This window comes from Harmonia axyridis, chromosome 1 (genome assembly GCF_914767665.1).
Source record: "Harmonia axyridis chromosome 1, icHarAxyr1.1, whole genome shotgun sequence".
Classification (NCBI taxonomy): Eukaryota; Metazoa; Arthropoda; class Insecta; order Coleoptera; family Coccinellidae; genus Harmonia; species Harmonia axyridis.
Window position 1 is genome coordinate 49,769,854 of NC_059501.1, and position 26,044 is coordinate 49,795,897.

A 26,044-nucleotide genomic window follows, 5' to 3' on the forward strand; every position below is an offset into this window, starting at 1 on the left:
CGGGTAGCGGTAGGTGAATCCCTAGCGATTCACCTATCAGGAGAGTTGAATCGACTCCTGCCCACCGCAGATTCCAGAAGCTCCCTGACCCGGGAAGCTGAAACCTGTCGAAGGGTCCCTGTCCAGGGTAACGGACGAAGCCGTGTGGAAAGCAGCTCAAGAATTCTCCCACCGTAGCTCTGCGGATCGTAAAAAGCGATCAAAGGCCGTCTCCCCCACGACAAGAAGAAACCCATGAATGATGGTGAATTTGGGGAATAGGAATATAGAGCCGCTGCCTGAGGTTCGTCAGGGCGTGTCTGGAGCCGGCGCTGGACATGACAGTACGCGGGACGTCGGTGACAGAGTGCTAAGAAGACGGGCATCTGTCGAACAAAATGCTACGCCTCCACAATCTCAACATTCTAGGAGAAGAATAACACGAGTTTCTCCGACCGCTGAAGGTGCTGCACAGGATCCCCAACCAGCACCCACCTAAGCAGGTCTACCAAGAAAACGCATGAAATGTACAAGTCCGATAAATGAAACGATAATGCGCATATATTATGAAGTGACTAATTTGGAAGAGGATAAAATAGGCTACCGGAAAAAATTATTTGCAGAATTCCAAAGAAACTATCCCGAACTTCAAGTTTCTGAGCAAAGAGTAGCCGACCAATACCGGGTCATATTGAGAAATAAACTTGTACCCGATGAGAGACTTAACACCATAAAAAATGAAGTCCAACTGAGGCTACAGAATAGAGACGTCACTAACAACGAAACGACAATTGAAGAAAACTACGACTGTGCTGAAAACCAACACAACATTAATGCACAAATGAACACCGAGGAACAAAACAACGAAGATGTGATAGCAATTAGTGATGCTCAACGACGGAATATATATGCTGCACCCGTCGAAAATCCAGAAGAAGACCAAAGAGAACTACTGGAGCGATTATCTGCCACAATGAATAGATGCGTTATAGATTTTGAGGGCACAGATCCATTGAGACGACCAATTCTACCAAGATTGAGAACATCCAAGAAACTATCTCATCTTCTGGTCATGACCAACAAGGAGATTATACCAAAGTATCTTTCTGACTACCATGATCTCGAATCATTACAACTCATCATATACTGTGCAGCATTTTCAATAGCAAGCCAAAACCTAAAAGTCAGCAACCAGTCAGAGAAAAACAACAAAATAAACCACATTGGCAAAAAAGGCTAGAAAATAAAGTTTATAGCATCAGCCAAGATATTGGGAGGCTCACCCAATTTGCAAAAGGTTGGCCGTCTAGAAAATTACAAAAAATGGTGAATATAATAATGGATCGTAACCGGCAACATACAACATATGATCCAAACAATGAAAATGCTCAACAAATTTTAGACACACTAAAAAAAAAACTTAGTGTGTACTCCGAAAGACTCAGAAGATATAATGAGAGCTATAGAAGAAAACAGGATAATATGATTTTTGAAAACTCCGAAAGAAAATTCTATAGAATGTTAAACAATAATATGTCAGCAACACCAGGAAGTTATCCAACCGTCGAGGATATTGAGAATTTTTGGACAGATCAACTGGCTACACCAACCCCCTACAACTCCCAGGCTGATTGGATAAGAAGTGAAGAGAAATCCTGTGAGACAATAGAACACATGCCGCATAACGCAGTTTCTATAGAAGAATTCCATGAAATATTGAAAAACACACACGATTGGAAATCACCCGGCCCAGATGGAATCCACAACTTTTGGTTGAAGAAATTTTGGTGTATACACGGCAGGCTAGTTGAAACCATAAATGGTGTTATAAGGAATCCAACGGAAGTGCCCAAATTTTTAACAACAGGGACCACTCCCCTCTTACCGAAGAATCTGCAAAATACAGCGGATCCATCAAAATACAGACCAATTACATGTCTACCAAATATATATAAAATCATCACATCATGTATAACATCTCGTATCTACAAACCTTGCGAGACAAATAACATAATGACAGCACAGCAGAAAGGATGTTCCAAGAATGCACTAGGATCGAAGGAACTGATGATAATAGATTCCATCATATGTAACCAAGCCTTCAAAAAACACAGAAATCTTTTTATAACATATTTTGACTTTAAGAAGGCCTTCGACTCTATTCCACATGGGTGGCTGACAAAAATTTTGGAAATATACAAGATCGATCCAATTACAATAAAATTTCTGAAGTATGCAATGTGCAACTGGAAAACGAACATCGAACTCCCTACGGCGAACATAACTACTGAAGAGATTCCAATAAAAAGGGGAATTTTCCAAGGAGATTCATTGAGTCCCTTATGGTTCTGCTTGGCGCTGCACCCCCTTTCTAAACAACTGAATGCTACTGAAAAAGGTTTCAATGTCAAAGGAAATAGAAATACTATTGCACTCAATCATTTGCTATACATGGATGACCTAAAACTTATAACAGGCAACAAAAACCACTTGCAAATTATGGTCAAACTGGTGGAAAATTTTTCGGAAGACGTGGGGATGAAATTCGGGTTGGACAAGTATCGTACGATTAGCGTAGTGCGTGGAAAAATCCAAGATGAACCGATAGCTCTCTCCAATGGATAGGAGATAGAAGCAATGAAATCGGACGATCTTTATAAATACCTAGGAATAAAAAAAACCGACGAATAAACGATCAAAGAATGAAGGGAGACTTAACAACTGAGTTCATTAGGAGAATCAACAAAATTTCAAAAACAAACCTCAACAGCAAGAACATGACGAGAGCTATCAAAACATATGCATGTTCAATTCTTACATACTCTTTCGGTATCATTTCATGGAGCAAAACAGATATGGAAAACCTGCAACGCAAAATGAGAACCTTGATGACGAAAGCACATAAGCACCATCCGAAAAGTAGCATTGAAAGGACGACACTGCCGAGGAATAAAGGAGGCAGAGGTCTGCTAGACATCATGGAACTTGCCCTTGAACAAATTGAATGCCTACGAACATACTTCGAAGACAAATCAGGCACGTCAGAGATCTACAAAGTACTGTGTGAAGCAGACGAATCAACACCTTTACAACTGCACAAGCAGCAATTGTCATACAACCACCAGACAATCCAAGAAAAACTGCAAAAATGGAGAGAAAAGCCCCTACATGGACGACATTTCAACGAGGTGAACCAGGATCATGTCGACATTGAAGCGTCGAACTATTGGCTCACATCAGGTGCGATGTATCCAGAAACGGAAGGATTTCTTTTAGCCATCCAAGATCAAGTGATCTCAACAAGAAATTACTGCAAGCATATCATGAAGGATCGAACTATTACTGACGATCGATGCCGTTATGGGTGTCCAACGAATGAGACAATCCAACATATCACCGGAGGATGTCAAATGTTTGCAGGAAATGAATATAAAGAGAGACACGATGCAGTGGAAAAGATACTACATCAAGAAATGGCAACTAAATTAACACTAATTCATTCTGAAAAAGTGCCATACTACAAATACCGACCGGAAACCATCCTGGAAAACGAATGCTATAAACTGTACTGGGATCGCACAGTTTTGACTGATAAAACAGTCCCTCACAACAGACCAGATATATTGCTAGTTGATAAACATCAAAAGGCAGCAATACTCATCGACGTAGCAATACAAATGACAACAACATGCGTCAAAAAGAGGTCGAAAAAATTTCAAAATATAGGTACCTCGAATTTCAGATAAAGCGCCAGTGGGTAATGATATCAACGAGAACTATTCCAATTATCATCTCAACAACAAGAATAGTACCCAAAAATCTCAAGAGAAATATCAAGCAACTAGGACTTAGTGAGTATATACAGGGTGTCCCGTAAAGACCACGTAAAACCGAGGGAGAATGTAGATCAAAGGATAACCCACCTGTTATGACAAAATTCCCATTATAAAAGTCTTACCGTTTTCGAGATATTTTTTTTTTTGTTGAAAATAATGAATTTTTGCCCCTTTCAATAGTTTTGTCCTTACGGTTGCTACAATTTTACCATCTTTTTGGTTAATTTTTTCAGTAAAATATTGCTGTAAAATGAGTTCAACGTTCACGTTAAAAACATCCTCCGAACATTTTAAAGGGGAGCTATGAGAAATATTTTTATTGGAAATTTTGGTAGTGGATTATTTTGTTTATGAAGTTTAGCCCATCGTAGTGGAAAAAAATTGTACCGAGCTACTGCTGCACATTACACCAATAAATTGTCTATTTTATAGTTATTTCAAAAAGGTATCACACAAGTCATTTGTTATTCAAAGAAAAAAGATATGGCTGTTTTCATACAAATGGGTACGTTTCTAACAAAATCAAGTTTGTCAATTCTGTTGAGAAATCTTCGATATTGCATTACTTAGTGAACAATGGCAATTGTTTACGTGCGAAAATATTACTCGCATAATCATTCACCTCAACGAAATTCAATTTTGCCGGCAAATTTTGCGAAAACATCATGCAGATCCAGATTTATCTAATAAGATCATTAGGATCGACGAGTCTTCTTGTACCAAGGATGGGTATCATAAATCCACACGAGGTGAGAGAAGATAGATCACAATATCGATTCAAGATCAATTTATGGACTGGAATATTTAATGGTGCAATTTGGGGCCCGATCGAACTGCCGCCATCACTGAACGCAAATAATTATTTGGAATTTTCAACCAACCAGCTGCCCATTTTATTGGAAGATGTGCCACTGGCGCTGCGACGTAGTCTGTGGTTTCAATATGATGGATGCCCAACACCTTACGGACTCGAAGTTACCGCTCATTTAAATAGAACTTATCCCCACCGGTGGATTGGAAGAGAAGGTGAAATTTTGTGGCCTCCTCGTCCACCTGACCTAAATCCTATGGACTTTTATTATTGAGGCTGCCTAAAAGACAAAGTATACGCAACACCCATGTGTGATGAAGCCGAATTGAGAGAACGCATCTGCAATTCGGCTTCATCACGTATGGGTGTTGCGTATACTTTGTCTTTTAGGCAGCCTCAATAATAAAAGTCCATAGGATTTAGGTCAGCAAAGTATACGCAACACCCATGTGTGATGAAGCCGAATTGAGAGAACGCATCTGCAATTCGGCTTCATCACGTATGGGTGTTGCGTATACTTTGTTTTTTAGGCAGCCCCAATAATGAAAGTCCAGAGGATTTAGGTCTTCATGTACCCATCCTTGGTACAGGGAGACTCTTCGCTCCAAATGAACTTATTGAAAAATCTGGATCTGCATGATGTTTTCGCAAAATTTGCCGGCAAAATTGAATTTCGTTGAGGTGAATAATTATGGGAGTAATATTTTCGCACGTAAACAATTGGCATTGTTCACTAAGTAATGCAATATCGAAGATTTCTCAACAGAATTGACAAACTTGATTTTGTTAGAAACGTACCCATTTGTATAAAAACAGCGATATCTTTTTTCTTTGAATAACAAATGACTTGTGTGATACTTTTTTGAAATCACTATAAAATAGACAATTTATTGGTGTAATGTGCAGCAGTAGCTCGGTACAATTTTTTTCCACTACGATGGGCTAAACTTCATGAACAAAATAATCCACTACCAAAATTTCCAATAAAAATATTTCTCATAGCTCCCCTTTAAAATGTTCGGAGGATGTTTTTAACGTGAACGTTGAACTCATTTCACAGCAATATTTTACTGAAAAAATTAACCAAAAAGATGTAAAATTGTAGCAACCGTAAGGACAAAACTATTGAAAGGGGCAAAAATTCATTATTTTCAACAAAAAAAAATATCTCGAAAACGGTAAGACTTTTATAATGGGAATTTTGTCATAACAGGTGGGTTATCCTTTGATCTACATTCTCCCTCGGTTTGACGTGGTCTTTACGGGACACCCTGTATGTAATATAATGCAAAAAGCTGTTCTTTTAGGTACTGCAAGGACGGTGAGAAAATTCCTAGGAAGCGAGGGACAGGTCCAAGGATCGCGTGTAAGAGGACCAGAAGTTCGACGAGAACCAAGGGGACCACAAGGACCGGACACGACCGAGCTCTGCCCTTCTGATATTTTAAATATCTGGGATTGAGTGAATGTTCCTCTTAGCGAGGAGTGAGAAGCCGACGGCGAGGAGAAATCCTACGCGTATAGGCAAAAGTCGCGGATAATAATAGAATACGCATACCCAGTGTTTGCCAACTGCAAGCCTCCAGCAATTAAAAATCTCACAGTAGCAGAAACCACCGCATTGAGAACAATAACACGAATGAGACATCCTAGAAATCCACTCCATAATCCTCCAAACAGTCTACTTTATCTTAATACCAGAATAGAACCTATTGAGATAAGAATGAGCAGACTGAATAAGGTATTCTATAATGGGTTACTTCAGTTGGATGAAGTGATTTCTCAATACCAGGAAGACAGAAGGAAAACATCTAAGAGAAAACATCCAGAACTCCCACTTATAGCAAAAATCAAAAGTTAATTGTTAAAATACAGGCTGAAGGACCCTTGGTCGATGGCCAATTGGATATGCAATAAAGTACTGTTATTATTATTAATGATAATAATAATACAAGGTTTCTGAAAGACGACATTTAACCTGTAGAAAATCAAGAAAGGATTTGAGTGTAAGCAATTCTGTATCGGTATTTTTTGATTCGCACTCTCTTCTGGTGCTATGATCCAGTTTAGATGAGATTGAATGGGTTATTAGGGCATCCTAATGACCCACGGGCAAATCAAAAGTTTTCAAGGAGCGCAAATGCTGGTATGTCCCATCGAAAATTTGACGTGAAGCGCTATTCTTCAGAAGAAGATGGGAGGTTAAAAAGTGCCTTTATGTGATTCAATACAAGAAGTGCCTTATTATCATATCTTTTTAAGAGACATGACCGATTTCATAACTGACGTCAGAAATTTCTAACGATTCTATTACTCGCTTCCAAAAAAATTCTCAAGTAATGGAATTTGTGTACCGGCCGTATTATCATAAATAACTGATTTGAAGGTGTCTTTAAAAGCCTTGTATTTAAATTGGAAGCATTATGATGCGACGAACAGCTTGATTTTGAATTTGTAGATGAAGTTTCATTTTCAGAACGAATAAAATCTCCAATACGAAGTTGGGAATGAAGAGATTGATAGACTTTTGTGCTCGTTTGAGAATATTGCGAACTGACTAGCCAATTACCTTGGGGTTGTTTTGTATCTCCCTGCTAGTTTCTTGTATACATGGAATTCTGATACCGAGTATGTGTTGCAGTTTAATATACGGCAGATTTTAGATAGGTCACTTCAAACATAATAAATCTAAATCACTTAGGATGAGCCTTGAAGAATATTATTCTTTTCTTTTATATTAATGAAATATTTCAGGGATCAATTTTGAATTATAGTCGAAGAGTTTTTTTTTTCTTCTTTCAAATACAAGTAGGTGTATCTTCCTAGTAATCATTCATGTATTCAATAATGGTTAGTAATTTCGAAATAAGAAGAAGAAATTGATAGTTTTCATAATTAATTACCAAAAGTTATTTATAACCAATATTTGATATCCACATAGGCCCCTGAGTACGAATTAACAGGTGTCGGTTGGAACAAAGTGAATATCTCAAGAACTGTATGTCGTGCAAAAAAAGTTTCAGACGATATAGATATGTGTGATGCTTTAGATGGTGAACATTGTTTGATAAGTGCTCCTGAGAATTTCAGTTATTTGGTAACGTAAACTGTGAATTTAATTTCAAAAGTTTCATTTAGTTTCAAAAGCAACCTGCGCTACAGTTGATTTAAACTTTGATTTAATTGGGTATTTCTGTTTTTCTTCAGTCCTTCATTTTTCCTGTTGTTGAATTACCTGCATTTCGACAATAACAATTCAACAACATGTCAACATATGCTCTCGTCTTTGGATCTGATTGTTTAGGCGGGCCATACACATGCAGACTTCTCTTCTTTCATTTTGTTTCCACATCGCCCGATCTGAGGAATGCCTTGTCACAGTTGCTGCAAAGCCATCTCACAGAGTGACGGAAGTATTCTATGCCATTCTTGTTGTCATGTTTTTCACATTGCATATGCAAATTTAACAAGAACTGATCTCAAGACGCTGCTTTAACTTAATAAAAAATGGTCTTGCTATTATTGCACTTCATCTAGAAGAAATTAAAGATCCAATTCATTCTCACTATGAGAGAGTTTCACCTTCTTATGGAAAAGCTTGACAATTTCTCTTCAAATAACTCTTGCATGAGGGACGATATTGAATCCATTAAATCTAGTCAGCTTCAGCTCTCGATTGAGATGGCAGGTTGCAGCGCTAACATAGTATAGTCCAAGATCCCGATATAAAACGACCTTCACCGAGATGCTTATTTGATAAAACGTATTTTATATTTAATTTAACATGTCAATAAATATATCACATATGGGCTGCCTAACAAATTTTAGTCCAGAGTAGGTTTAATTAATAATCAAAAAAATTTTTTTTTTCAAACATTTCACCGGTTTGCTTATCAGATAAATTCTATACCAATCGAAAGTATGAAGCCCATAGAATGTGCGAACGTTAGGTTGCCTATTTTTTTCCGGTCACAACCCTCGGGTAGCCAGGTATAAACAGGTCAATCTATACTAGCAATCAAAATCAATAAAATTGAAGATTATTTTATTATGAACACGATGGTATAGGGTTGCCTGCAAAAAATCAGTCCAGAATCCCGGTTGTCGAATTTTAAAAAGTTAAATATTGCTGCGAGTGAAGTGTGCGACTGAGAGGTCTCATTCAACCATCTCATGCGATAGAAGAGGACACAGCATAGCAGCTGTTTGAAGTCCGTCCAGTGAAAGAAAGAAAGTGCGCATGCTATTTGTTCTTGGTAAAGAAAGAGATAGCGATAGACTCGTATTGCAGCGTGAACAGATTGGAATATGATGAATCTACTATACTTGCCGCAGAAATCTACTAAAAATCTACCAACATGGTTCAGAAATCTACCAAAAATCTACTGACATACTTTTTCATTATATTTTCACTTCATTCAGAATACACTTTATTCTAATGTCTCTCATGGTTGAATTTGACTTCATGAATAGGATATATAGTAAAGATGCTCACAGATTCAAACATAAAACAAATTTTTTTTTAAGGTAATCGTGAAAGAATGGATCGAATTTTACCTATGACATTGTGAGAATCATTTATGCTATTTGTGTTTTTTCTTCAGAAATTACTCATATCCATAAAAGTTCTTTTCCCAAATAACTAAGAATATTGCCAAAAACATGCAATCGTCGGCAAAGATGTAAAACCCAATAACAAATAATCAAATACAAAATTCTTTGAATATGAGTATTAGAGGTATTAGATACAAGATAGTTTTCGAAATTTAATCTGAAATACATATAAAAAAATACGTTGTTCGGAAATAATTCAAGGATCTTATTATTCAAGTATATATAGGGTTAAAATTTGCAAGAACTATCTCAAGTAACAAAAATTATTTTGATAATTATATTTGACTTCATTAGTCTTTCTAAATTGAAATTAATGTATTCGATTCATGATTATCAATACTGTCGTTTGAATTGAGAAGTGCGTGCGTATCTACAAAAAATCACTTTTGGACTATTGAACTTCAAATACTTTCATTTGTGCCATCCACCGATTAAATTTAATTAACATGCATTGTCATGTATGTCTTTTCATATTAATTCAATTAAATCTGTGGATGAAATGAAAGTCTTCAAAGACAAATATTTCAAATTCCATTTTTTCAGATAATCCCTTTTCAATTGAAACGGCAGTGTATTTTTGATGATCTTTTCTATGTGCTTTCAACAATTGAATATTTGCTTTCATAACAACAAATTGAAAAATAATATGAATTTAAATAATTGAATTGATTGGAAATACAAAGATACATCTTCGTAAAAATTCTCTTCAAAATGAAGGTCACTAAAAAAAACGATTTTGTTATATGAAATAAATATATTTAAATCTGAAATATTCAGCCATTCAAATTTGTGAATGAAATTACAGTTACAAAATTTTTTTTTTCACTAAATAGGCACTAAATAGAATACCAAATTTGAGATAATGGTATATTTTCAACTGAAGTTTGAACACCATCTGTTTTTAATGAGGTACCCTTCGGATATTCCATCATTCTCTGTATATATTTTCAGCCGACAGCCACCAAAGAAGTTTTATGATTTTATTATGTTTAAGTTTGTAGATTCACGTAGAACGAAGAACTTCAATGAACAATGAATTGATTCATCGGGGCATTTTAGAGTTTAGACATTCCCATTCGTCTCGGTTAGATTTTTAAAACCAAATGATTCCTTCCAACTGAAAACTTTATGATAATGCGGAAAATCTACTAAAAAAATAGATTTCTACTTAATCTGGTCACACTGCGCCTGAGTTACTTAGTTTGAGGTATACAGTGTGATATTCATCTCATGAATGAAATTTGACAGTTCAATAACACTTTAACTAATCGACCAAATCATTTCAAATTTTGAAGTTTTGTCGCCTAGTGCATTACTTCAATATTTCTGAAATCGAATAAATCATATCCGGACTAGGAAAATTTCAGACATTTTATATTTTCGTGAATTTTGGATCAATCTGCACGTGAACAGTAATATTTTTTTCTGTTTCCGTAACCACAAAGAATTAATTCATAATAAAAATTCTCAATGTCTGTTTGGCACGGTCATATAGGGCGATCAATAAACATTAACTAAAGGGTTGAAAATTTTCAGTTCAATTACTTTTCAATTGATCCACCGAAAAATTTCAATTTTTGAAGTTTTGTCACCCTTTACTATCGCCTTCTTTCAATATTTCTGAAATCGTATAAATCAGATTCAGACTTTTTCTTTTTTTGTGAATATTGGATCACCCTGTATGTTAATATCATGATTATTATTAAGGAAAAGCATTCATAAAGGGCAACAAAACTGCAATTTTCGAAATAATTCTAACGATAAATTCAAGATTTCTTGACCAATGACATTTCTTTCATGAAGGAATGCTTATTGATCACCCTGTATCACCATGCCAAACAGAGATTTAGAATTTTATTATGAATTAAATCTGTGTGGTTACGAAAACAAAAAAAAAATCAATGAATTAACGTACAGGGTGACACGATATTCACAAAAAGAGAAAAAGTCTAAAATTTTCCTAGTACAGACCTGATTTATATGATTTCAGAAATATTGAAGAAAGGCGCTAGTAAAGGGTGACAAAACTTCAAAAATTGAAATCATTCGGTCGATTTGTTAAAGAGTGATTGAACTGTGAAATTTCACATCACCCTGTATATTGCAAACAAAGGCACGCAGGAGATTAAAACCTGATACGAGTCCTCCATGATGTCCTTAATTCATGGTATCCATTTGCCGCATTCTTTCCGGGACACCCTGTATAATCATATATTTCATGTGTGGAATCGCATAATATTCGAAAATATCTTATTTCAAGAGATCAAAATAACTTCATTAAAATAAGAAAATAATGTTCATAAAAAAACTGAAAAGGTAGAATATAGGTATTATTTTTCTTTGTATAATACACGCAAGCATAAAAGTAAGGATATGATTTATGTAGGTAAAAGAATTTTGTGTGTATGTATCTATATTTCGGGATTCTAAATATACAAGCCCGGATGGAATGAACCTGTTTCGAATCCAGGGCCGTCGCTAGTCAAACTGCCGCCCTAAGCAGAGACCCATTTTGCCGCCCTAACAGAAGCTTACTCTGCAGAATGCTAAACATTAATATTGTATAATTGAAGTCCAGCGCCTGCTCAAGCTTTTCTACCGTTCTATTTTTTTGGGATTCAATTTTTAATCCAATAGATGATTTAGGATAAGTGGAATGTACTAAACAATAACTGCATTCTCATGAATAAATGATGAAATATATGAATTGAGATCAGTTTTAGATCCTTTGTTTTTTTTCTTCGATATGATGAATTTGTATTCACAATACTAAGATGTTGAAGATTAGTAAATTTGATGAAAGAAAATCATCAGTGAAATTCGTTTAAATAAAAAAAATTTTCCTATTATTTACCGCCCCTCTAGAGTGTGCCCTGCAGTTTCAGGTTCCTAGCTCAGTTTCGATTTCAGAAAAAAAATTTTTTTTAAAGATTATCGAGTAAAACAATCGGATGATGCTGATGAACCATTATCTAATTCGAAAGCGCCCACGTCCAACACAAGTTAATTTGATATAAAGATGAAGAATATAATAAAATAATGAAATGTCGTATGAAATAATAGAACTTCTTATATTTCTTGAGAAATATCAGTTGGAAGTGATGAAATAGAATCGTTTTCTTATATTTTGCATTCTATTCTGAGGAATCAACATTGCGATTGTGGAATTGAAAAGAAAATAATCCAGAACCCCAAGTGGCCATAGAATTCGGCAACGTAAAGGGAACGCCGACAAGCCTGATGAGTGCATGTGTTTTTTTAGCGTCAATAACTCATAACCAGCACTATGAGGGGATCACGCCACATCTGTATATTTATAATGTATAATGCGAACCTTTTATGGTTTTTGATGTTATTTGAATTTGTCGGTATTCCTTCCTGTTGTTGCTGACTGAATTAAATCACATTTGGTACTTTGAATTTCTACACATGTGATTTCTGTTGATCAGGCTTGAAATGCCGGCCTAGGCGACCTCCTACCCCGCCTTCCCCCTAGCGACGGCCCTGTTCGAATCTAGTAGAAACTTCAGTCTTCAGATAGAAAAAATCCTAGAAGAATTTGTGCAACCGGGTTCACCAATAATAAAGAGGGGTATAATAGAACCATCAAACGTGCCGACAGGCAACGGTAACAGCGGACAGCCGTATTCACATCTGAAATGCAGTTGAAATATTTTTACCTATACTGAATTGAAAATAGAAACTTCTCAAGATGTAAATTCTTTAAAGTAATAAATGTAATAATGATGAAATTGAAAAATTTATCATATTCATCAATATATTATATCTAAATCTTTCTTATTTTTGAAGTCCTGAACGTATAATCACATCAATATATGAATTTAATGTGCAATTTCGGATTTCAAAAATTTTATCAAAGATTGTTGTTTAATGTGAATTAAACATTGAGGAATGTTCAGAGGAAATCACATTTAAATTCAAATTCCATGGAAAATTATTAGGGAGCAGTTATCGACAACTTACTCACTGCTACTTCAACGGAGTTACAAACCGTTGAAGAAAGTAGACACATATCTTTAGAGGATATCCTCCAAAGATACAGTTGTTTGAAACCTGACATACTCCGATGACCTGGGGTTGAAGTCCGAAAGGTCTACAGTGAAATCAAGACCGTCCCTTATCTGAAATATCAGGTCAAACACTGTAAAAAAAATGAGATTTAATATTTATTTCTATGAAAACACTTCAGAGAACTATTTTCGGACTTAATTCATTGAAATATATTTCAATAAAAATACTAGCAAGACATCTATTATTCATATATAATCAAATATTTCATGTTTGAAATCGCAATATGTTCAAAAACATGTTATTTCAAGAGATAAAAAATAACTTCATTAAAATATGAAAATAATGTTCATAAAAAACTGAAAGGTAGAATATAGGTATTATGTTTCATTGTTTAATACAACGCAAGCATAAAAAGTATATGATTTAGATAAACGAATTGTGACCAAGTATTATATAATTCCCGAAACCTTAATAGTTTACATTCTGGCTAACTACGCTGTAAAAACATGAATTCAAAATTACACATATCATAAGTGAAAATAATATATCTCTCTTCCGAAAACGGTTGGAAAGCACCGACTGGGGGTTCATAAAAATGGACTCGCTGGCTGCGTCGTACAAAAGATTTCATGAGACAACAACCGGCCTGTTCAACCAATGTTTTCCAAAGGGGAAATTTCGAGTTTCACGAAAGAAATTTTGGGATAGTCCTGGGGTTGTCGAGTTGAAGAGGAAAGTAGATGCGGCCCATACTATATTTATGGTCAAAAGAAATGATAACTCGAAAAGATTGTACATGAGATTGAAACAAGAGCTAAAGCAGCTTATTTCTATGACAGTAAAGAATAGAAATTTACAGATAGTGAATGAATCTGAAAATAAAAATCGCGCAATATGGAAGATCATCAATTCAAAGATAAAAAGCAGGAAAGAAAATATCAACCAAACGAGATTGTCAGCGGACAACTTCAACGAATATTTCTCAACGATAGTGAACAAATTGAATATACAGCCCAGTCACCCAGAAGCGAGCGGAAAATTGTTGGGGAACAGAAGAATTAAAAATTATGGTTCATTCTTTCTGGCGCCAACAACACCTGAAGAAATCATGAAAGCTGTAGCCGATATGAAAATGAAAATGTCCCATGACATATATGGTCTCTCTGTGAAATTGCTGAAGAGGAGCATCCTTTGCCTGGCTAATCCACTTTCGGTCCTCGTAAACCGCTGTTTCGAGGAGGCCTACTTTCCCGACGAGTTAAAACTCGCAAAAATCATACCTGTTTATAAAAAAGGCGACAAAGAAGATCACAACAATTACAGGCCAATAGCAATACTTCCAGCAATTTCTAAAATTTTTGAGTCTCTCGTCAGAACGAGGATTGTTTCGTTCCTGGAAAAGAATAGCCTGTTGAGTGACAAACAACATGGATTTAGGAAGAACAGGTCCACCACTTCCGCACTGGTCCAAATGATGGAGTTTTTCGTTGAGGCATTGGACAACTCTGAAGAGGCCGTACTAACCTGTATGGACCTCAGCAAAGCTTTCGACTGTGTCAGTCATAGCAAACTGCTCTCAAAGTTAGAGTACATTGGCATTAGAGGTACAGCATTAGAATTTTTGAGATCTTATTTGGAAAACCGGAGACAGATTGTGGATCTAAATGGGAGTATGTCATCTGTGAGGGGGATCACGTCGGGGGTGCCCCAGGGATCTATGCTCGGACCAATCTTGTTTCTGATTTATATCGACGACCTAGTGGATGGCGTGACGGCGGATGAAGAGGTGCTTTTTGCCGATGACGTCTCATTCCTGAATAGAGCAAAGGATAGAAAGTTACTCCTAAATAAGTCAGCTAATTCTATGGAAGGGGCTGTTCAATGGTTTAACAACAATGAGTTGAAAGTTAATACGGACAAAACACAGGAATTAGTAATAACTACAAAATTCCACAACATTGAAAATATTAATATACTGGGAGTAACAATTGGAGGGAATTTGACTTGGACACAACATATAAATGAGTTATGTAAGAAGCTTTCGACTGCTATATTCTCCATAAGACAGATCAGGAACTTACTGACTGAGAAAGAAGCGCTTCTCACCTATTTCACGCAATTCCATGGAAGAATGACCTACGGTATAATCCTGTGGGGGTCGTCTCCCGATGCTGATAGGATCTTCATAAAGCAGAAGTATGCCCTAAGAGTGATGTTTGGGGTTGATCGGATGACCAGCTGCAGGCCGTATTTCAAGGGATATGGCATACTCACTGCTCCATGCTGTCATATTCTCGAGTGCCTCCTGTATGTCCATAAACATAAGAACACCCTTTTGAAGCACTCCGCTGTACATGACCACCAAACAAGAACCAGAGACAAAATTGTTATCCCCATGCATCGACTGAAGAGGACGCAGAATAACTACATTTTCCACGGAGTGAAAATGTATAATAAACTTCCAGAAGGGGTCACCTCACTTCGAGATGAAGCTTTCAAGAGGATGGTCAAGTCGCTGCTTGCCAGGAATGCCTTTTATTCGATAGATGAGTTTATGTCTCATCGGTTCTAGTCGGTCAGACTGTATGTCTCTATATGTTATATGTCGAATTGTTTTATACATGTATATATATATATATATATATATATATATATATATATATATATATGTATATTTTGTAAGTTATTTTTACTCTTGTATGCTATACAATTATTTTGACATGCCCTGTAAGGTTTTTTGAGGGAAATAAATAAACTATGAACTATTGATCAAACTCTAATAGACTTTCCTCAATCATGCAAATATTAAAATACTTATTGATATTTTTCGATTAGAAACATGTCGTCCCTGTTGAAAAAAAGAGAATGGTACTTTCGCCATTACCTTTGAGGTTTGTTTCTTCTTCTTACTTCTCATAAATGAGCAATTAGCTTGTTCTTCTTCGTCCCTTCAGCTTGTGTCTATTCAAGTGGGCGATTGTCACTCCAACGTTTGCGGGGCCTTCCGACGCTCCTGCGTCCAATCGGTGATTTGTCTCTAGTTATTTTCACCAGTCTGTCCTCGGTCATACGGTTGATAAGTTCGTCCATTCTAGCTTCCCCATACCAAGATATTTCTACGCCGAGATATCTGAACTTCATTTCCTGCTCTACGATATGTCCATCAATTTCCAGTTTGTATCTGAGGGGATATTTCGAAGTGGTCATGCATTTGGTTTTCGATGATGATATTACCATATGATTTTTTTTTGCTGTTAGGTTATGAACTGATGAACCAATCTCTGAAGATCATCCTCGCTTTCCGCAATCAACACTGCGTCATCCGTGTAGCACAGTATTCTGATTTCCTTATCACCAAATTTATACCCTTTTAGTTTAACCTCCTGCTTCATCAATTCGTCCATGATGACGTTGAAAAAAAGAGGGCTGAGGGAGTCGCCTTGATGAATACCTTTGTCGACTTCTATTTCCTCGGTCAGTTCGCCGTTAATTTCTGCTTCGATCTTGTTAGCCTTTTATATATTCTCTATCGTTTTCACAATATTATAGGGTATCTGTTTATCATGAAGTAGGTGTATTACATCTTCTAGTTGTATGCAATCGAATGCCTTCGATTTTTCAGTGATACTCTCCTGTTGGGTATAATAAAAGCTTATTATTATTATTTCAATTCAATTGTTACTCTCATTCAAATTTCATCAAACTTTTTTCAAATGAACATTAGCTGAGGATTGAAAAATGTTCTCCTTTATCCTCATTTTGCTCATTTTTATTTTGCTATTTCTCTTCAGATTGTCCTGATTTTATATTCCAAAAAAATTTTTCCTTTCTCTTACCCGTCAATAATCTTGTTGAATAGGTACAATATTCATTCCAATTGAAGAAACTTCACTTTCTACAGTTCCTTTCAAAATTCATAGTGCCCGAAATATCAAATAACTTCCACAAAGAGCTTAGTATTCATGAGTGTTCTGTAGAAATTGGTGCTGAGTACTTAGTTCTCGGAGCACTATTAGCCAGTGCTCGTCATAGCTCTAGCTTTGAAGCACCTCCTCGACCTGCAAGAATGAAACTAGCAAAAAAAATTTGAGCTGATGGAACGATTCATGTGAAGATTCGAAACTGTGTGCATCGCTCAAGAACAACAGAGAATATTGCTGCTGTAGCCTGTAGGTTTTCACGATTTCTCGTCGATCTTGGCAATTAGGCATTCCACAAACAACATTTATGGCTGAAATTGAAAGATATGGCTATAAGAAGTTGTTAATTTTCAACGAGATGGCGCTACGTGCCACGATAGCAATGAAACAATTGCAATTTTGCAAAAAAAAATTTCCAGCCATGTTATTTCTCTAAGAGATGATCAAAATTGTCCACCAAGATCTTGTGATTTAACACCTAACAGACTTATTTCATTGGCGCTACATGTAAGATAAGATCATTTGCAATGCTCCACATCGCATCGCATGGTCACGCACCGATTGAAGACTTTAAATATGAATTCGTTAAGTTATCAACGAGATACTACGGAAACAACTTAGTTGATTTGTAGATTCAATGTTATAATAAATAAATGAATAAATAAAGCTGCAATTTGCGAATTGGTCCTGAAAATTTTCATGTAGAGTATATGGTGCTGTAACCATAGCCGTGGCCGCCGTTTCTCATTGTTACTGGCGTACCTTTCTCTTTATAATGAAATAAACATCCCTTGTTAGATTTGAAATATATGTTTTTTTATTATCAAAATGAAACCTTGGAAAACCCACTTTTTATATTTCATTTCTTCATTCAAAATTTCTTTTATATATAAATAATGAATTTAATTTTGTGATACTCTTTCCAGAGATGCAGCCCCTTTTTCTCAAACAGTATCTGCTAAATGGGAAATTAATTGGGCCTGGTATCTAGCTAGTACAAGAAGTTATATAGTGGCTCAAATCGATGCACGTGGATCAGGATATCAAGGTATCAAAATGAGAAGCGAAATCCAAAAAAGACTAGGAACCGTCGAAATTCAAGATCAGCTCAACGTTTTAACTTATCTCCGAGATACATTCAAATTCATAGACCGAGGTAAAATTTGTACCTTCGGAAAAGGTTATGGGGGTTATGCTTCCATAATGATGATGATACAGGATTTTCATGAAGTCATAAACTGTTCTATCAGCCTATCACCCATAACAAGTTGGATGAATTATAGTAAGTAATACAGAAACATCTACAGTTCTGATTTCAATTCAACCCAATTATTCCTTATTTAGTTTTTTCCATGTGACATGATAGGATCTTCAAATATATTATTCGATATGGCAGGAGAAATTTGATTTTTCTGAGCTGTATATGGCGTCTATTTTTAAAAGAAGAAAAATAATTTGTAAATAATTTAATAGACCAATACAATATTTTTGAGCGCTCACTCTATCATTTCGAAATGTTGACTTCCTATTAATTTCGAAAAGTTTGATTGAAATGATGTAGAATATTGATTTGAAGCAGCATTCGGGATTTCATAATGGTCATAATAATCGCAAGAAAAAAATTGAAAAAGACCATTGAAAAAAATTACCCTATAGGTACAGGGTTAGAACGAAAGTAGAAGGGCACTACAGGGATATCGAAAACCATTAGAGATACAGGGTGGCTTATGTAACTATTAGATGTAGAACATCCATACATAAATTGGACTGTAAGGTACTGGGTTTTGTATTTCGAAGGACCATAAGATTTTCCACACTATTTATTGAAGTAGGTCTATACATTCAATTACACAATTTACACTTCACAATATTCAAGTGAATATTGGATGTGATTGGATGTGAATCAGTTCCACGCACTTGTCCAATCACAATTTACCGACTTGGGTTTTTACGATGATTTTGTTGACTGAGACCGATGACCGACTGTAGAGTCTTTACTAACCACGTGGCGACAAGGCCAATGTTTTACTTGAAATGTGCAAGGTGGCACTGTGTCTCAAGGGGCGAGAACAACGACGAACTATACTATACTGACTGTTGAATTAATTACCCAAACTGGACACTGATTCACTTTTTTGTCAAACCATAGAAAAAGTTAAGAATATAGAAGTGCCTCAGATAAAACGAACATAGATAGAATACCATTATAGCCAGACGACTGCGCGCAACGATCTCATAAAGTGCGCGGAATTATCTGTAATTAGCTTCAGGGGTGAATTTTTGGACAATGGCGGTGCTCAGTTCTAAGAACTCTGATCCAAACTTAACAGCTTATATGACAAAAAAGTTGCGTCATGAAGGGATTAGTGTGTTGGTGTTAACAGATCCGAAATATCGCTAATGGTTCCCGAGATATTTCGAAAAAACTGAAAATCGAGATTTTCTCTTTCTCTGTATAATTCATTCGTTTCTGGAGATAACTCCACGAAATTCGGTTTGCAACCATTATCCAATATAGAGATTTTAATGGTGTCGTCAGATTTTTTCTGTTTTTCATTGTTTCAGAGACGCGATAGTCAATTGTTTTTTATGGGCGCCATATTGATTTTCCTCATGAGTTGATCAAGAACAAAATTACGAATTCAACATTGTATATCACACTTTACGAAAATATCGCGTCTAGATACTCAAATTTGAACTTCCTTTTCATTTTGTGGTTCAAGTTACTACTTGAACCACAAAATGAATGCAGCCTACTGGCTGATCCCAAAATAACTTGGTACTTCGTTCAGTTGTTATATGAAACCATCACTTAATTTTTGCAAAACCTAACCTGTTTGATAAGTAACGCAACGTAACGTAACGTAGTCAGGGGTGTTGAGAATGACCGTAGCGTCACCTTTGTCGGCTAGAAGGACAATGATATCGGTATTATTATGGAGATTTCTAAGGCATATTCTCTCAGAACGTGAAATGTTTGATGAAGGAAGTTTGGCTCTCCTTAGGGTGCTGTCAATTATCTGTCGTATTTCCTCGGCTTCGGTTGGGGGGAGGTGCGATATGACGGATTCCACCTGGGTTATGATATCTTCGATCGGTAGTTTGTGTCGGATGATACAGAAATTGAATCCTTTAGATAGAAGCTCTACAAACAGGATATAAAGGCAGTTTTCACAGCCGATAACAAAATTTCCAAATTTCATCCGAACACCTGAGGAAACGATCGATAACGAGTCTCAAGGTGTATAGGAGATGCCATGTTCCGCATGTCGTAGAACATACATAGGACAAACCAACACACGTATTACTAACAGAGTGTATGAGCACCAACTCGCAATACGCCAAGGAGATCCAACATCTGCCCTATTCAAACACTACTCTGAAACAGGACATAACGTTGATTTTGAGGGATGTAAGACCATCTCTGCAGAGAAATCCCTCACAAGTAGGATAATTCGTGAAGCACTCGAAATTGAAAAACGACCCAATTGCCTCAACAAACGAGATGATGGTCGAAGATTATCTTACACCTGGAAACCTTTGATTTCCCGTCTCATGGCAGCACATCGATCGATTACTCAGTCCCCGACAACAACCCGAGTGACAGTTCAGCCTCGCACCACCCGTACCAGGCTCCCAGTCGCTACCCAGTCGATAACTCAAAGTCACGTGACAACAACACAACCGGTTTCTGCGCAGCCTCGTACCATCCGTACTTGACTCCCAGTTGCTACCCGATCGATAAAAACCCGATCGATGACTAGAAATCACTTGACAACGACGTAACCTATTTCTGCACAGCCTCCACCGCGCAGGCCAACCCCACTACCACTATTACTAAAAATTAATCTGGCGGGCTCCAAAATCGGAGCCAAAATGTCTAACACGACATAATATTAGACGGTATCCAATCCGGAATCCACAAAGCTCATATACAGGGTGTTATTGGTAAATGTACATACGTTAACCTGAGGTAGAGCTGCCCTAGACAAGTCCAAAAAACCTATATATGATAGGTCTAATCTTCCTTGCAGCCGATATACAGGGTGGTTTTTAAATTCACCAATATTTTCAATTCCTTATAACTTTTGAACCACAAGGTATATTTGATTGATATTTGGAACGAACAATTTTGCTCCATTTGGTCCTTCGATTAATCTTTAAACTAATTGAAAAAATCATGTTCGTATTAGAAAAATTTGGTACTTTTTACAAGCTTAGATTCAACACCCTGTATAGTGGAATATTGGAATTTGATGGAAAAATTCGGGAAGAGTAGAAATTTTTCAATGGGGATCAGTATATTTTAATGTCTCGCACGTCATTCAACTCATCGAAAATTTCGGACAAAATTTAGTTCGATAGTGGTATTTCACTAACTTCTCAGAACATTGAGATTGAATTGGGAAATTTTCTTGTTTACACCCTCTATATATAAACATATAAATAACTTGAAGTACAACAGTTATTCGATGTTTCCATAACTAAATTTGACATATCAAGGATTGTAATGAATTATTCGTAATTGAAAATTGTATTGGTTTATGGATTTCTCAACAATGCCAACGAAAAATTAATTAAAATTCATGAAATGTAAAATTTAGTTATCCAAACATCGAATTTTATTTTCTTTCTGTGTTTTACGGAAGTAACAGACAGTTATTCCCACAGTTATAAATAGCGGTTTTTCCTCATTTGAAGTTCTTCCCCGATAACTCTTGAAGTATTCATTTTAGGTATATGGTTTGCAGTAGTAACCCCCACTATTTTTGTACGTAGAATCGCCTGAAATAATAAAAAATATAGGTTCTAATTTGAAAATCTTGAGTTTTGATGAATTTGAGTTTTCCAAGTTCATGATCCTCTTATAAACACCCTGTACATTTTTGGTCCAAGCCGAAAACGGTCTTATAATACTACGTATTTGCGTAAACGAAACAAAACGAATTTTTTTCGAAAAAGGCTTTTTCTGCTGAAATATTCAAAAAAATGTGAGTCCTCATCGCCACCTTTTTTTTCATAAGAATCCCAATAACTCATGAACCGTTGAATTTTTACCAAGGTATGGCATATTGCCGAAATTGCCATCAAAAAAGCTATCCAATGATGCAATAATATACTGGGTGTGCCATTCGAAATAAGGAAGTAGTAGTCTGTTTCCGGTATAACCGGAAGTTGTAGAGATCTGAAAATATTTTAGGGAGGAAGATCATTGTCTCAAACCCCAATATGCAAATTTTCAGCTCAAAATTATGATTAGTTTTCCAGAAACGTCTAATAGGCCATCGAGTTTGGGACACCCGATATACAGGGTGGCCACTTTTTCAATGGGATTGTATTGGTAACTTTTAAACCATAAGAGTTAGAAGGTCGGTCAAATGGAGAAAAAGTTGCATGCATAGAAGCATTATCAAGTAGTTCAAACAAATCGAGATTATCAGGGCCGGTTTTCGAGATATTATAAGAAAAGTAAATTATGTCATTTTGATTTTTCTTTTTTTCCTATTTTATTTCGAATATTATCAAAAAATGTTACAGGAACTTTTTATTCGACAGTAAATTATCCTCAATTTGACGTAATCAGATTTCGTATCCAACGTTTCGTACTCTCTGGGCCACCCTCAACCTCATTTTTTTCAATACGGACCTGCATATTTTATGACATTTTTCGAAATAACTTTTAACGCTGAATTCAACGATATGTCATACAATGTCATTCAAAGTTGATTTTCAGGTGATTTTGACCCTTATCCAATTTTCTTCGGGTCGGATCTGTATTACCTTCATTTAGTTTAATTAACAACATGCAATATGCAATAAATTTTGATAAGAAAATCAACTTACCCATCTTGAACCAAATGGAATATATTAGAATCAAAGCAAGAAACCAGTATACTGGTTTCTTGGTTCTTCTTTTATAATAATCATTTGAATATTTCAATTCATAATAATTAAACGAAAGTATCATTTAATGAAAGAAAAATCAAATGATTATTCGAAAGTAAATGTAAAAAAGTAAGTGTTCGAAAAGTCCACCATTTTGTAAAATGCACTTAACGGTTCTGGAACCCATACTTCTTATACATTTGCTTGTTTGGTCTCCTTGAATACCTTCCAAAACATTCTCAATTTTCTCGCGAGGTATCACTATTGTTGTATTTGTCATTTGAATCGTTGAAACAAATTACAGAATCGAACTTTTGAGATCATTACGATATAATTTTTGCAAGGCTTGGTATTCAAATTTAAAATCATTGTATTCGCGTCTCTTGACTATTTTATTACCAGCAGTTCTTGAAAAATTCCATTCACTGGCCACAGTTCTCGATTTTTTTTCTGGGTTCGATTGAATTTGGGTCAGAACATTGATATCGTTAATAGACTTGTTTTTTCTCACATAAACACCATTAAATTTGGATGAGGGTCAAAATCACCTGAAAATCACTTTGAATGACATTGTATGATATATCGTTGAATTCAGCGTTAAAAGTTATTTCGAAAAATGTCATAAAATATGCAGGTCCGTATTGAAAAAAATGAGGTTGATGGTGGCCCAGAGAGTACGAAACGTTGGATACGAAATCTGATTACGTCAAATTGAGGATAATTTACTGTCGAATAAAGAGTTCTTGTAACATTTTTTGATAATATTTGAAATAAAGTGGGAAAAAAAGAAAAATCAAAATGACATAATTTACTTTTCTTATGATATCTCGAAAACCGGCCCTGATAATCTCGATTTGTTTAAACTGCTTGATAATGCTTCTATGCGTGCAACTTTTTCTCCATTTGACCGACCTTCTAACTCTTATGGTTTAAATGTTACCAATACAATCCCATTGAAAAAGTGGCCACCCTGTATATATATATATATATATATATTTTTTTTTTTTGCCTTCACCATTACTTGGGGTACATTCCGATTTCGGCCGGGCAAGCAAATTGCCAAGACCAAAATCGGTGCTCAGAATCCTTGCAGGAATCTTCTAACGATCCGAGTTGTATAGAGGATGACCTGCTTTTGAGACGCAGACATGACTGCAGGTTTCAGAAATAGTCTTTCGGTATTCTCCGGTATATATATATATATATATATATATATATATATATATATCAACAATTTTAATTCCCAATATACAACAATAATTATAAGTTAGATAAGGGGTGTGGGAAAATTGATAAGTGTTATAATGTCACTCTTCTTTATTTCATTTAGTCGACGTTTCGATCCCGATGGGGACCTTCTTCAGGACTCTACAATAGCAATAGAAAACAGTCAAAATAAGGCAATCACAAATCATGTAAAAATAGTACATACCGAAATACAGAGTTGTAAAGATCTTATTTGAACACAAATCAATAGCTCTCAAGAAAGCAACTAACAAGAACATCAACAACTTCAGCGAAAAAAGATCTGATACTTCGTTAGTGAAGGAGTAGAAATCAATTATAATAAGTAAATAGGTAAACAGAATAATCAACAAAATAAGAGGTTTCAAAAATGTTGTCAACCAGACTTGCCACAGAATACACGCACATGACAGATGAAACATAGAGTAGCATTAAATCACATTGGTCGCAGTAATTCACTCTCACCGAACTCAGAACAAATGCGATTTTTTTTGAAAGATTCCATGAACCGAAACCAATCCCCTCTCACAGAAATGGCCTAGAACACAGAATTCATTTTCACGTTATCCCTACGACTGCTGAACTTGTTGAAATTCCTTCTGTATGTGATCCACCCAATTCTCTTCCACCGAACTGGTCATAATGACCAGTGACATCAAACGTTCCCAAGCTGTTAATATTATCACAAACTACATCAAACCTGGAAAAAGGACTAATAATGTTTTCCAGAGAGAATTTTAGCACTGTAAGAGATACCTAAGTGAACATCAAGAATTGCTTGTGTTACGGGCTGATAAAGGCAATGTTACGGTTTTGTTGGATAAGGATCAGTACATAGAGGTCTCCAACAAAATTTTACTTAATGAACAATATTACCAACTTCTTACTAACAGAGATCCAACCGTTACAATACAAGGTAAATGTAATGCATTGATTAAACGATGGGTCAGTGAGGGCCACATAACACAAATACAAGGTAAATCACTGTACATTTACAATTCAGTTCCAGCTAGATTCTACGATTTACCAAAAATCCACAAACCCATTCTTGCCTTGAGACCAATAATATCATCTGTTAACACCCCCACATCCAAACTGTCAGTTTTTGTTTCAGACATCCTGTCTAAATATCTTTCTTCTACCAGAAGTAGATATTTTATTGAAGATTCCTTTGCTTTTGCCCAGTATGTGAATGATTTCCAGTTACCTGTTGATTATAACCTGATCAGCCTGGACGTTGTATCTCTTTTCACCAACATTCCTGTCGAGTTGGCAATTTCAGCTGTTGAGAACAAGTGGGATACTATCAGAAACCACACAAGTCTACCAAAAGAAGAATTCATCCATGCCATCAAGTTCCTGTTTTCTTCAAACTATTTTCTTTTTAATGGTAGGTTCTTCAAGCAGGTGCTCGGTTCCCCTATGGGTTCCAACTTCAGTCCATCCATTGCTGAATTAGTAATGGATTTCCTTCTGGACGGCATTCTTGTTAGTATTCCTTTCCACATTCCTTTCATCAAGAAATATGTTGATGATCTAATATGTGCTGTACCTAAAGACCAGATTGCTTTCGTTCTAGACAGGTTTAACAGTGAACATGAAAGTATACGGTTTACTTTGGAGGAAGAAACAGCGAATGGAGTCCCATTCCTGGATACAAGGGTGATTCGAACACTGGAAAATGGGCTGATTCTGGATTGGTACCGAAAACCAACAAGTTC

At 36.0% G+C, this 26,044-nt stretch overlaps 1 protein-coding gene across 8 annotated transcripts in view; it reads left to right on the forward strand.

Moving 5' to 3' along the window:
- Positions 1 to 26,044, forward strand: part of LOC123673441 (inactive dipeptidyl peptidase 10) — a 536,532-nt gene that overhangs the window by 372,238 nt on the left and 138,250 nt on the right. For 7 of the 8 annotated variants that reach the window (XM_045607927.1, XM_045607937.1, XM_045607946.1 and 4 more), the window contains one exon: positions 18,119 to 18,474. In XM_045607927.1, the coding sequence (XP_045463883.1) occupies positions 18,119 to 18,474 (356 nt within the window). Of the gene's footprint in view, positions 1 to 18,118; positions 18,475 to 18,536; positions 18,682 to 26,044 lie in introns of those variants that run through there. The other variant, XM_045607931.1, reaches the window with a different exon arrangement.